The 13,333-nt window shown below is 40.6% G+C and overlaps 1 protein-coding gene across 1 annotated transcript; it reads right to left on the bottom strand.

The window, feature by feature from the left end:
- Positions 1-1,103: 1,103 nt before the first annotated feature.
- On the bottom strand, positions 1,104-13,189 carry pan3 (poly(A) specific ribonuclease subunit PAN3). The gene is made up of 19 exons (XM_030123043.1): positions 13,019-13,189; positions 12,518-12,879; positions 11,451-11,572; positions 10,837-10,909; positions 10,668-10,738; positions 10,378-10,522; positions 9,896-10,113; positions 9,401-9,505; positions 9,256-9,313; positions 8,246-8,407; positions 7,411-7,527; positions 7,060-7,161; positions 5,266-5,431; positions 4,944-5,031; positions 4,705-4,844; positions 4,185-4,314; positions 2,100-2,164; positions 1,851-1,989; positions 1,104-1,244 (listed from the first exon to the last, which is right to left on the bottom strand). The coding sequence occupies exons 1-19, from the start codon at positions 13,036-13,038 to the stop codon at positions 1,104-1,106; spliced, it is 2,424 nt and encodes an 807-aa protein (XP_029978903.1). The 5' UTR covers positions 13,039-13,189.
- Between the last annotated feature and the right edge of the window lie 144 nt (positions 13,190-13,333).

The following is a 13,333-nucleotide window of genomic DNA, read 5'->3' as shown; positions in this document are numbered from 1 at the left end:
GGAGGACGGGATGGGGGGACAAAATAAGGACATTCCACAAAGAGGCAGCTGTGGCTCCACCTCAACAGAAGCCCCACCCACGGGCTACACCCAAGTGCTGGACAGCCAATGAAAGTGGCCCATCCTTACGCAGTTCATGTCACAATAGCGTCTGTTAACCAAAAGTGCTGCATATGTAACAAACACTTGGTAGACTGCATTAGGAGAAGACACCCCTTCCTCAGTGCCAAAAGAACCACATTTCACTCCCCCCTCCCACAAACCCAAATTTTAGTCCACATTAGACCACCCACCCACACATACGAGCCTGATGTTCCACCATCTCATGAACCCACATCAGAAATCCACCGACCGTTCCAGTTTTAGGACCCCTTCCTACCCACCCAAGTGGTTTGTCCTTTCTGAAGGGGAACCAACAACCAAGGCAAAGGTAGGCTGGTCTATTTTATAAAACAGATGCAACCCCCCCACGAATGCCTCGAGTGGTGTGTCCCGTTTCCTAGTGCGTCAGAATGAAGGGGTGTAGTCTCCGACCAGAAGAGGGTGCAGTCAGCAGAAAGCTGGATTTTTTTTTGTTTGTTGGTTTTAATTATCAGTCTGCTCTGGTAAGTTATGTCCGTGTGTGTGTGTGACTTAAGCTCTCTCTGTACACCCTGTAGGCCACTCACACATATTCATAAAAATAACAAAAATTAACAAAAAAATTAAAATCTTAGTGCATCCTCCTCAGAAAAATAAACCCCAACTGTAGAAATAAACAATAAAAGCAGGAAAAAGTTCAAAACCATGTGGTTTGTTTCTCGTTTTGTTCCCCAAATCTAAAAAAATTGTCATCATACTTGTCACAGCTTCCGTATTTGTCCTTTTTGTTTTTTTTCCTTTTATTTTTCATTTTTCAGCTGCGGGGTTTAGGAAAACTAAAAAAAATACACTTTAGAAAAAGCCTTCCTGGTGGACAGGGTCAGTGTATGTGACTGAGGTTCACGAAGCCCTGCCCCGCTGCCTTCGCCATGCTGATGTCGTCTCCATGAGCCTGGTCCTCCACTGTAGTGCAATAGTGTGTTCCAGGTCCGGGCAGTCCAATCCCGGGCCTGAAGTGGGCGCTACAGAGAGCCAGAGGCCGCAGCCTGTAGCTCCTGGAAGGTACTGTCGAAGCAGCGCTTCAGGTCCGAGTAGGTCACAACCAAGACACTTTTCTCATCCCGAGACACCAGGCTGATCTTCTCAGGAACGCCAGCGTCCAGCTGCGTGAGCAGACACGAAGACACAGTATAAGCATACACCTATAAAGTTCCAATACAACATCACCAGGCAGAGCCATTCATCAAGTGTGTCTGGTGGCTTTGGAAACTACATTTAATCAATTACTTTCAAAACAAAAAACTGAAACTAAAACTATTCTAACCCCACACAAATCTGTTATTTCAAAAAGATCTTTCCATCAGTCAATGTGAATGCCTTGTAAAATACCTTAAGTTTCAGGATTTAAGATCAAAAAGAGGAGCAACAAAAGGTGAGATATTGTTAAATTCTCCATAATTTCCTTGTTTGTTGCAATGCAAGCTAAGTAGTTCAACAGTACACAGAGATTAGTATTCTCCCTCCAGCATCCTGTAACCAGCTGTTAACCAAACACCAAATGTCAATGATGGAAATAGGCCAGTCATGTGGCCTACTTTTACTTGCTCTTTTCTCTAACAGAGAAGGAAAGTCATGCATGTTTTCAGAAGACATATTCAGAAAATAGGCCATACTCCCTGCTGGACTATTTCACAGAAACTGCACAGAAATGTGCATATTAATTTTTCATCAATGACAAGTTTCATTACGACAAAGGAAAGCTCACTGACTTTGTTGAGGCAGGAGACAATGTGGCTGAGGTCGATCCAGGGCGCCCCCGCTTCCGTGACCTGGTGAAACAGATGATCCCGGAAAAGCTTCAACAGGTAGCGGTCACCCGTCTCTGACCATGTAGGGTCTTTCTGAAACCTGATACAGGAAACAAAAAAAAACAAACAAAAAAAAAAACAGTAAAACAAAACAGTATCGAATACACAACATACCAAACCAGAAAGCATCTTGACACATGTGGTCCTTACTCTGGTCTCTCATTTATGGTGCCCAGTTTGGCCAGCAGGCGGAAGAGACGGCCATTTTGCACCTCCTGTAATAAGCAGAAGAAGTCAAAGTAGAAACAGAATTTTTCCAGCCATTTCATTAGATAGACTAGTTACAACCATTACTATGTCAGTGAGGCAATTATTTATTTTCCTCTCATAATAATTTTTAAAAAAAAAAGGATTTGGCTATGTTTAAGCAGATTTTTGTTACTTAAAGCTGTGTCAGAGTAAAATTTCAGTTATAGATTTACAAAATAAAAAGTCAAATGGCATCAATTTTAAAACAAGCCAAACAGAAACAGTTGCAGGATGTGATATTTCCTCCTTAACAAAAGACTTTCAAACATTATGAGTAAAAGTGCCTGTGAGGAACGTCATTTTCTCAAAGGTTCCAGAAGTCACTTCCTCCTTAATGAAAGTAAGTCAAAAGAAGCGGCAATTGCTGGAAACATGAACCACATATTTATTTTAAGCACTACAGCATCTCCAACAAACGCAGCAACATATTCCGGCATCAGATGATTTTGAAAGACTTCAACCCATCAACATTTTAGGTGTCAAAGGCTACACTACAGACAAATATGTGACCTGCACATGTGATAACAACTTGGTCATACTCCATGTCAGATTATAGTACACAAATCATAGCTCACTTTGTGTCTCTGCAGATATAACTTACTCCTGTCTCTTCATTCTCTTCTTCCTTTCTGCCAGTCTCATCCTGTCAAATGCTTTTTGCAAAGTTGGGCAAAGTAAAAAAAAACTAAAAACTAACCAACTAATCAGGCTTCTTTTGTCCAGTATGTATGAAGAAATAAACTGTGTCCATGTATCCACCTCATATTAAACCAACATCTCAGTATTTTCAAAATCCCACCCGAAAAATAGCACAAAAATTTATCTTATTAAACATCTAAAAACTGCTACAGCTTTGAGCCACATCAGCAAATATAATGTTACAGTCAATCAATAATGCAAAGTTTTATATACGCTTCATTAAACTGACATTTTAATTATAATTTTAAAATTATTAATCAAATTGATATATGGGGTACAGCAGCATCCCACTTTTATTTGTGTGAAAAAAATAATGAATCTAAGCCCATAAAAACAAATTAAACAGTTGGTACAAATGAACAGTTAGTCCAAAGTCATTAAAAACAGCAGCAGATATCTCACTTACATCTGCAACTATTTCAGTTTTTAATTGGCTAAGAATTATCTAAAGAATTATTTATCATATTAAATTTTTAAAAAAGTTTTACAATTTAACTCATACTTGCAGAGTTAATCTGTTCATTTGAAAATATCAAAAGTTATAGCTGCTCAGTAACAAGTAAGATAACTTTAAAAACACTGACCACAACCAGCAGCCTGACACAACACAGATGTGGCAGTGACAGAGCTCAGGGATGAAATGGACAGTGTTTGTCATCGACCTCTTAATACTGACATACATTTCTTTGTCAGTGAATACATTTCAAATGGTTGCTGCTAAAGCCAAAAAACACCAAGCAACTACATAACACAACTACTATTCCCTGTGTGTAAACCACATTCATCTACAACGCAATGCAGAGGTGGCTTGATAAACAGGAAGTGCTACCACCTATCAAACCAGCACAGATATCAGCACATCACAGACAGTCTGGCGACACAAGCTACCCCTTTTTCCCCCTTTTGAAACTAACCCAGTTTTATTATCATAATGCTTGTGTTCTCTAAAGTTGTTCCCTGAACCAATACTGATGCTTAGATGAGGCAAATACACCAGAGTAAGGGTGTAAGAGGGAAGTTGAGGCATTAATAACAAAGTTGAGGCGAGGATTTGGTGTTTCACACCAACATGAGGAAACACAATTCAAGACCAGACTGTTAAGCCTAACAGTAAACTGTACTATATCCTGTGTGTACACAACTTCTCTCTAAGTGAAGTATACCCATGCCCTATTTCACACCACCACTCTGAAAGAACATGAAAATATGTAAATTCATGAACATGGTTTGTCTGCATGATACAAAGATACTGTTTATGACCATAAAATATGAGACATATTTGTATACCTTAGCCAGATCCTCCTCAATGACATCATTCCTCATTTGTGAGGCGTCCAGCTGTGTGTAGAACCGGGCTCCAATCATTGGCATGATGTCATTGACACTGCGCAGGCGAGACTGTTCAGTCAGCAGGTACCTGTTCATAGATAAACAAACCTCAGCTTTTCAGCATGGATACACCAGGAAGCTGAAATTACAGGCCTGCATATCATATCAAATGGTTTAAAACTAAAGTATGCATATGTGGGAACATAACTAGTAAAAAGAATTGTGTACGCATTTTGTTTCTGATCAAATGTTTTGTGAAAACATCTCAGGCTCATGTGCATTCTTGTCAAACACATAAATGAAAAAACCCTCCATCTTCACTTTGGAGAGTACCTTTCAAAATGAACTGCTAATGACCTAGTCTTTTCAATAATCTGCGATTTCTTTCTTCCTAGTTTTTCTAACCCTGAGTAACAGTACTACATTTTATTTTGTCCTAAAATTGCTGTTGTCCATCTTGCAGTCTGATCTTTCTTACAGAATGAGGTTCTTGAGGTCTGAAGAGTAGTTGATAGACACCAGCTCCATTGCCTTCTGCAGGTTTTCTCTTTGAATGCCAGCCAGAGAGTTACATGCCAACGCCAGCACCACCTTGCCCAAGGAGACGAGGTCTGCTTGCTACAGGACACAAACATATATCAAAAGAGTTTTAACATTAGCTGTAGGACCCTTCTGTAGCGTCTGCTTATGTGTTATAGAAGACATCACTGACTGTACCTGGTACTGGGGCATTAGGGCAAGATGATTGGTCTGACTATTGTCAAATGTTAAGACATCAAACACCCCGACACAGTTCACCCGTAACCTGCAGAGACGAAAGGCCATTACTGTCAACACTTGGTGTGCATATCTGCGAGTGGGTGTGTGCTTAACCACACGTTTGAGAAAAAAGGAAGCCTCAAATGAGAACACTCTTCTGCTTTTAATGTATTTACAGTCAACAGTAGTAACTAAACCCACTGATATGGGAATTGAAATACATGCAGGCTATAATATGAATACTAAATTTCTGCTCTGATACTTTTGCTTGTGTCAATACCTGGTTTTGCCAGTAATTAGAATCTTGCTGGGGTCCATGACACGGCAGGCGAGGCCAGCGGTATGGATGGTCCTCAGGGCTGAACTGAGCTGGACAATGTAGGCCCAGATCAGAGACTCTGGAAGTAAACCTGCATGCTGCCGTGGTGGCGGAGGTTCATGTTGTCCTGCAGACAGACACATCTTTGTCACACAAACACAGCCTAAAGGGTTAGACATTTTACCCTAAGTAGAATAAATTTATTGTGCTTATCGACTTAACTTACACACATCCAGATTTTATATCGGTAAAAAGATGTTATTTCACTGAAGTGAACTTTAATCATTAGTGAGAGGCACACTAATAAGAAACAGGTTAAAGACAGTTACAGGAATTTGTGTCATTGTGCCCTCTCATGTAAAATATGTGTGTAACACATGCAGGGCTGATAAGTAGATCAATTTAAATATTTTTCCGCTATAATTATTGTGAAATATGCTAATCAACATTAGTACTTCCTTTCTTGGGCAACTAGAGTTAAAAAAATGTTTGTGAATATGTTGCAGTCATTGCTACACAACTGTGCTTTATTCCATTTATAATTATTTTTAAACAAGTAATGCTCACTGACACCCTTAAACCACAACTTTTCACTCATTTTGTCTTTCAACCAATGTTTTATCTCAAGTTCATCTAAAACAAGAAACACAAAGACAATTATTTATATTTTGCACCATGTCATTTTTTTCTAACAATTAAAACCAACAGTATATTGGATATGTTATATAAGAGTACTGAGTGAGTGTTACTTACAGCATACAAACAAAAGCCTCAATATCGTACCAGTAATGTGAGAACTGGCTATAGCAGCTTCTTTAAACACTACGCCCATGAGATACATTTAGTCTACATGATGCTATAACTGCCTGGAATTTAACACATATTGCTGTACAGTGGCAGTACGAAAAAGCTCATTTCTATGCAGTTGAAACAATGTGGTTTGTTATCAGAGTTTGCTAAAGACTAGACAAAGACCTGTGTTTGAAAGGTTTTGCTTCCTCTATCTGCATTCCTGTATGTTGGCCATACAGCACCTGCCCTAGGATCAGTTTCAGCCACAGTTTCCTTCATGTCCCCAAGTATCTCTGGCGCACACTAACCGTCAAAACACATTAAAAACTCCTTCTTGGCTCTCTGCACGGCAAGAGTACAGTGGTTTGTGGGAGCACGTACGTCTGTGCAGCAATCTGGTCAGTCATAATACTTTTCAAATCTTCCTTTATTTCTCTTACAATCAAGGATCCAACAGAAACACCTTCTCAAATAGAAGGCAGGGTCCTAGCAGACACTGGGGGCTGAAGTTGGTGTACTGAAGAAAGCACAGAGAGCAGGATCTACACTGAACCTCCTTCCTTTTTAGAATTCTCCTCAGTACCAAAAGCACAGGCTCATCCCTGAGATAGAGGGGCACTCTGAAAGCAATCTGAACTGCAGATCATTCAGGTCTGATGGTGGCTCAAAGCAAGACAAACTGAAGAAACACATATACAGAACCATGACGGATCAACATTCTTTATCCAACATGAAAAGACAAGTTCTAAAATTCAGTCCAGCAAACTAAATTTTCAAGTTCTAGGTACACGTGACAACAAAGTCATGCTCTGCGGGTACTGAATTGCAAACCTAAATAGACTTAGGCTAATGACCTCATTTGCAACGAAGCAAATAAATGTGTGAAGCGGATGCGAGCCCAAAGGCTCTGAGGTGATGCTGGGTCTATTACTGCGAAGGAGGAAGGGTGGAAAGACCACTCACCCCACTTCCTCTTGGTGAAGTACGAATCAGCTGCTGGGTCATTGAAGTGCCTACTGAACATAGTCTCTGCACCCGCATGGAAGTCGTAGGAGAACACCAAAGCTGTGAAAGAAGAAGACGACGAGGTGAAGGTCAAAAACACAACATACAGTTACACATAATGTACATTTATTTTTACTATCTGTAACCAATTTAAAAGAAAATTATCACATAGTGGAGCTTGGAAAAAGTACATTTATAACAAAGCGCATGAAATGTTTTACATGCTTCTCCAACTACTGTTTATATTACACCTTGAACATACAGAAGAGACACAAATGCCGTACAGGCTGGATGCTTGTAAACACTCACAGTGGTCTCCAAAGGCCTTGGTGGTGAAGACCTCCCTCAGTGTTACTGAGTTTGAATGCTGAATCTTCTTCCACATGTCCACCAGCATCATGCACTTTGTGTTAACAAGGCGGAAACCTAACATTTTATAGCACAAAACACACACAGGCATTAAAACACTAATAACCGATGCTTTGAATTCAACATCAGTTCCTAAACAATAGTGTTTTTGAAGCATATTTCCCATTTTAACAAAAAGAATATAAGAATACATGTGTGGTGCAAATGTTTGCTGTTAATTTTCTAACTCTCAGCAGTTTTAGAACATAAAAAAATAATAGACAGTATTTACCATAACTTCCAAGTTGTTTGCTAACATAATTTCATTAATAATATATAAAAGCTGTTTGTGCAATATGCATACATTTACAATGATGAGACTGACTCCTTAGGTAATTAGATTTGGTATCAAATGAAAGGAGTTTTCAATACTTAGTAGTATCTAGGTGATCTGATGAGTGCCATGACAATATTAAAGTTTGATACCCGCCCTAATGGTGTAGCACTTTTAATGACAGTAGACACCCAAAACAAGTATTAAACTATCTGAAGGAAGTGAGAGGACGTGAAATATATTCTATGTGTTATACATTCTGAATCTTACTTGTCTGTCAATTTGATTCAAAAGACAGATGACCCTAGCAGGACAACTAATACGACTTTAAAAAAGGCAGAGGTAAGCAATGATTTAATCCAATAATCTATATCACTTATCCCTATGGCACTTTAAAGGATGTGAATTCTGTGTTATGCATCCTTAAAAGTCTAGTGTTAATCATATTACGTCACTTCTTACCATGTATCCTCCTCAAACAGTAAGGCAAGTCATCCTTGCTGTTGACGGCTTTGTAACAGGAGGTGATGTAGCTGAAGTTGCTGGTCTTCTGCATACGGTTTGGTGGAGGGAGGGGTTCCAGTGGGAAAAGGCTGTGGTAGCTGTCCACTTCAGATGGTACGTCTGTAGAAAATACAAGCCATTTCAGTGAAGTAAACAAAAAAATGACGACGCACATGCACTAAAAAAAAAAAAAAAAAGATAGAATTTTATGTAGGTTGTACATTTTTAACCAACATTGTTAAAGGATAAAATTATGTTTGCATACAGGGATTTCTTTTCACAATTCCATGTAAACGTTCTTAAGTATATTGTTGCATGAAAACAATTTGCAAAAACATAAAAATTACCTGTGAATAAACTGAATAAAGCCAAAGACACATTTCACAAAAAAAAAACAACCAAAAACTGGGCATTTTGCTTTTGTAGTTGAAGAAACAGCCACAAAAGAGGTAGTTCCACAAATAAAAAAGGCAATGTACAAGTGGAAATGAGCCAGTGTTTGTTTACATCAATGTACATTGCTGTACTCAATAAACCTCTGAGCTGTTTGAGACTCCCTTCCAAGAGTTTTTAAGAGTTTTTCATCACTTGTTGTGAAGAGTTCCAGATCCTATTTGGCCCAAGGTCTCTGCAGTTTTTCCAAAACATTCTGACCCAACAAGTTAATGCAAAAAAGAAGAGGGTAACTGAAGGCAAGGGCCAAAAAATCCACAAAAGCAACACCATTCAACACTCTTCTATACTAAAAAATTAAAATAAACCACTACAGACATGTGCATTTGTTTAAGTAATTAGTGCACATATTACATACTGAATATATATATATATATATATATATATATATATATATATATATATATATATATATATATATATATATAACAATTGTATTTCAGTGACAGCACGTCTTATCAAATAAATATAGCCCGTAGTTTGATGGCTCAGTCTGACCAGAGTGAAACCCTTACCTGGATTCTCTGAGTGGTCAATCTGGGCCATGGTTATCAAATGCCTGTTTATCAACTCCTGGGGGAGAAATAATGGGGGACATTGCCTCAAGAGGAGATAATGGAAGGATGTTTATTAAAGAAGAGAGGATGGTTTGAGTTATACCTGTCTGAGTTCATCAGCCATAAAGAAGGACGGGGCGTTCGCTTTGGGCTGCATGTAAGCCACATGGGGTGCAGTGGGGGGGTAGATATGGTAGGTAGGAAACACCTGCAATGAAACAAGAAAAAAATACAGGTTCCTGTTTATTATGAAATGAAAGCCAGCGTGATCACAAATGTAGTAATTTTCCAACTAGAAGCTCACCTAAATAACTGTGATTATCTGAAAAATTTTACTCTAATCAGGTTTGAAATCTGCGTTATATTATACAACCTAACATACCACAAAGATTAGATTTGGATAACCAAACTGGACAGCTTACAGGGGAGAGTAGCATAGTGTACACTCTTGTCTCCTGTCCTCAAAGGTCACTGTATTATGCCACACAGCTGCACAGTCAGCTAGGACTTCAAATGTCATCCAGAGTGAACCCAGCTTAAAGTCTATAAGCACTTTCTGACTAAAATGCAGACACAGAAAGCCATTTGCAACACATACCATCCCAGCCATTGGTGCTGGCGTGTTATCCGTATAGAAGTAGGTCGTTCCACCGACAGTCTCCTTTTGGATAATGTGAGCGCCCTGGTCAGAGGCAGTGGTGGGCCCCATGTAGTTGGCAGGGTTTGGTGTGTGGCTACGTCGACGTGGAGCCGGTGAGGTGTGAGGTGTAATTTTTGGGGAGTGAAGAGGAGAAGAACCCGCAGACAGAGACATTCCTAAGGGGGGACGACAAAATGACATATCCTATTAAAATGGGCAGTCACTAATGTTAGAAACATATAAACATGAAAGAAAACCAGCAGACAAAAAGATCTACTATTGTTTATACAGTGGCACATGTGCTGCTATACACTAGCGGGAATTCCCAAACTTGATGAACTGTATAATTTCAGCATTAAAGATGGAACACAAAACTGAGCAATCTAAAAAATGGAACAAGGCTAAAATAAGGGGATTTCTCTGTTGGTGGTGCTCCTCACCTGGTGCCAGTGCAGCCGCTGTGGAAGTGCTCAGGGCAGGATGAGGGAAGAGAGGCGAGGGGAAGGCCTGGACAGTGGACTGAGCCATGGTAGCCATTCGTGGAGTTCCTTTAGGGATAAACTCACTTGCTGCCGGATTAGGAGCCTGAAGACACACAGGGGAGGAAGTAAAAATGAAGAGAAGTCAAATTCATCCACTACTCCTACTTACACAAAAGTAAAGAACCTTTAAAGTCACTGTATAATTGTAACTCTAGGAATCACATCAAAGATTGAAAGTGTATGCTCACCTTTCTCCTTTGGGAAATGCTAAGAGCACCAAAATCACTGAACAGTGAAGATGTTGGGGAGTTCACTGGATCTGTGGAGGACATAAAATGCCAAGAGTTGAGTACTGATGTGTTCACTATTCAAGTAAAGTGTTGATGACTGTTCCAAAGAGCAATGTAAAAATCTTACCATGAGTGCTGTGGCTGTAGTTCTTGGCACCATCATTGAGGAGACTAGGAGAACTGCTGCTGGTAGTCATTCGCTTTAGGAAAAAACATAAATAGTGGATATAAAAATAAATACCATGCACAGGATGTAAATAACTGACACATTGCCCCGTGTACCGTTCAGGTTAACAGCTTTTAACTCAAATGTAAAATTTTTAAAGACCCATTTTGCATTCAATCGTGCTAATGCCAGGCTTTGATGCTGCTCAGAGTATAAATGAAGATCAATTTTGAGAGATGGCTGGAATGTGTTTTTCCACATTGGTGCTGCGTTTTTATTTACTACTCATGCAAGTCTAATACCTTCATGTCCAGACTTCCTGAAGTGAGCATTTTCTTGCAGGTGCAGCAGGCTTGAATTTAGTCATTTTAAACAGGCTTGAACCAAGAATGAAATCTAATCAATTTGCAGCCCTTTCAAATTTGTATTCAAAATATTTTATGGCCTCAACTTCATTGGTGCATTTATGGAAGAACCTGCAAAAACACCGCTGGTAATGTAAATACATACAGACTTTTTTCCAAAGCTGCATCAGTGAAGCCATATTTTAAACCTAACTATAAATTGTCCAGTACCTGCATCATTGAGTACTTAGACTCTGCTGGGCTTCCAAACCCATTGACCCCAATAAAGCTGCTGCTGAAGTAAGAGTTGGTGAGATTGGCATCACTCAGGGTCGCTCCCTCCATCCCCGGGACTGTGGATGACAGAAGCCAAAGTTTACTTTAAAAACTGCAGCTACATTTACATTTCTTAAAGACGATGCTATACTCAAACAGGCCCCATACTGAAAAGGAGTCGTGATAATCCTAGTACTGCTCCGTGTTTGCTTAGCCAATCACAGAGCTAATTCGAGAAGATGTAAACATTTTCAAAACTGTAGTGAGCCACTCACTGAAGCATGCTCCAGGGTGATACATTAAGCAGCTAATTTTATCAGCGAAAACACCGGTGTACTGGTGAGCGATAAACAGTGGCTGCAGTTAGCTTTAAACAGCTGTGATGCCGAGGGGTGTTTGTTATGTGTTGTTTGTTTACACTTAGAAAATAAGACAACACAAATCCAAAACAATGCCTTTTGGACAACTAGCGTAGCTGCTAGCCAATGTTAGCTGTCCTTAATCTAATATAAACAACAGCCACACATATCAGATCAACTACAGCTAAAGAAAGGCCAGCAAAGAAACCGCACTAAAACTCATAATCTTTCATCGGATTAAGAGTAAATGTATTTAAGTTAGATGTAGCGGCCAATTTGGTGCTAGTCCAGCTAAGGCTAGTTGGCTAATAGCTAGTTACACCAGCTAACGCTGTAGGGTCGCGGATTTCTGCCCACTCACAGCTGTCACACAGGCCTCCTCCGGGCAGAGCAGCAACAGCGTGGCTAATGTTATGTTAATGGATCAAACTGGTGTTACAGTTACACAGAGCTTCCCACAGGACAGCCAATGGGAAAGATGCGAGGTAGCAGCAAACAAACAAACGACAGTCTGTATAAGCATGGCAGGAAAATGGGAGGTTAACCCACATTGTTTTGGGTTTTAAAGGCCGTGATGAATCCTCGGACTAAATTTTGACAAAGCCCCGGAAGGCCCTAAAGTAAAGTCCCAGTCAGACAGCAGTGAGAGGCCTTGTAACTCACTTGTTAACAGCTGCCCCTCCAGAGACGTGCCTGCAGGCCCCAAGGTTTCGTTCTTTTTGGACACACCGGTCCCCCCGCCGCTCTGGCAAGCCGCCGCGGAGCCGCCGAGGGAATACCCCGCAGGCGTCCCGCCACCCCCAGCCATGGACAACGGGACGGGGCTACCGCCGCCGTGCAGCTGCAGACCTGCCATGGACGGATCCTCATGCAGGAACTGACACTCGTCTCCATAAAAGCAGGTTTTGTCCTTCGCGTAATATCTGCAAAACTTCACCTTGACATTGGGTATCCCGGCACCCCCAAGCGGAGCAGCTGAAGCTGGGAGTCCACTGTTCATGGCACCGCTGCTGCCGCCGCCGCTGCTGCCGGAAGACACTCAAACATAGAGAGATGCAGAGAGCTAGCCAGCTAGCCAGCTAGCCTGCAAACTATTCCCCCTTAAAGGAACGGATTAATATCAACTAAGCTGGTGAACAACGGTTTAGACGCGGTAGTACTCACATTATAAGGCTATGGTGCATTTGGTTTGAGAAAGTGCCATTTTATGCGTGAAATCCTGGTCGTCGTTGTTTTCACTGTCCATGCAGCTGCCTTCCTCTCAGAGTAGCCTGTTGTTGTTTTTGCTCCGTTCAGGCTGCTCTGCTAGGAACAAGCTAGCATGGCTTTGCATTGTGGGTACAGCATGAGCAAACTTTACTGGCTGCAGAATGAACTAGCAGCACTATGTGTGTATAAATGAATTATGTCCCCTGGGAATAGAAGCCTTTTGGGTCATATTTATTTACATGGCATTATGTTTGTCCCATCAGTCACCAT

The sequence above is a fragment of the Sphaeramia orbicularis genome, chromosome 20 (assembly GCF_902148855.1).
Source record: "Sphaeramia orbicularis chromosome 20, fSphaOr1.1, whole genome shotgun sequence".
NCBI classification, from domain to species: domain Eukaryota; kingdom Metazoa; phylum Chordata; class Actinopteri; order Kurtiformes; family Apogonidae; genus Sphaeramia; species Sphaeramia orbicularis.
The sequence above is the reverse complement of the archived record's forward strand: the minus strand, read 5'-3'. Positions and strand labels throughout refer to the sequence as shown.

Coding starts and splice junctions, on each gene's coding strand:
- pan3 (XM_030123043.1), bottom strand. CDS start 13,038: ATGCACCATAGCCTTATAAT. Junction 12,880..13,018: donor ATGCACCATAGCCTTATAAT/GTGAGTACTACC, acceptor GTCTTCCGGCAG/CAGCGGCGGCGGCAGCAGCG. Junction 10,523..10,667: donor GCATTTCCCAAAGGAGAAAG/GTGAGCATACAC, acceptor GTGTGTCTTCAG/GCTCCTAATCCGGCAGCAAG.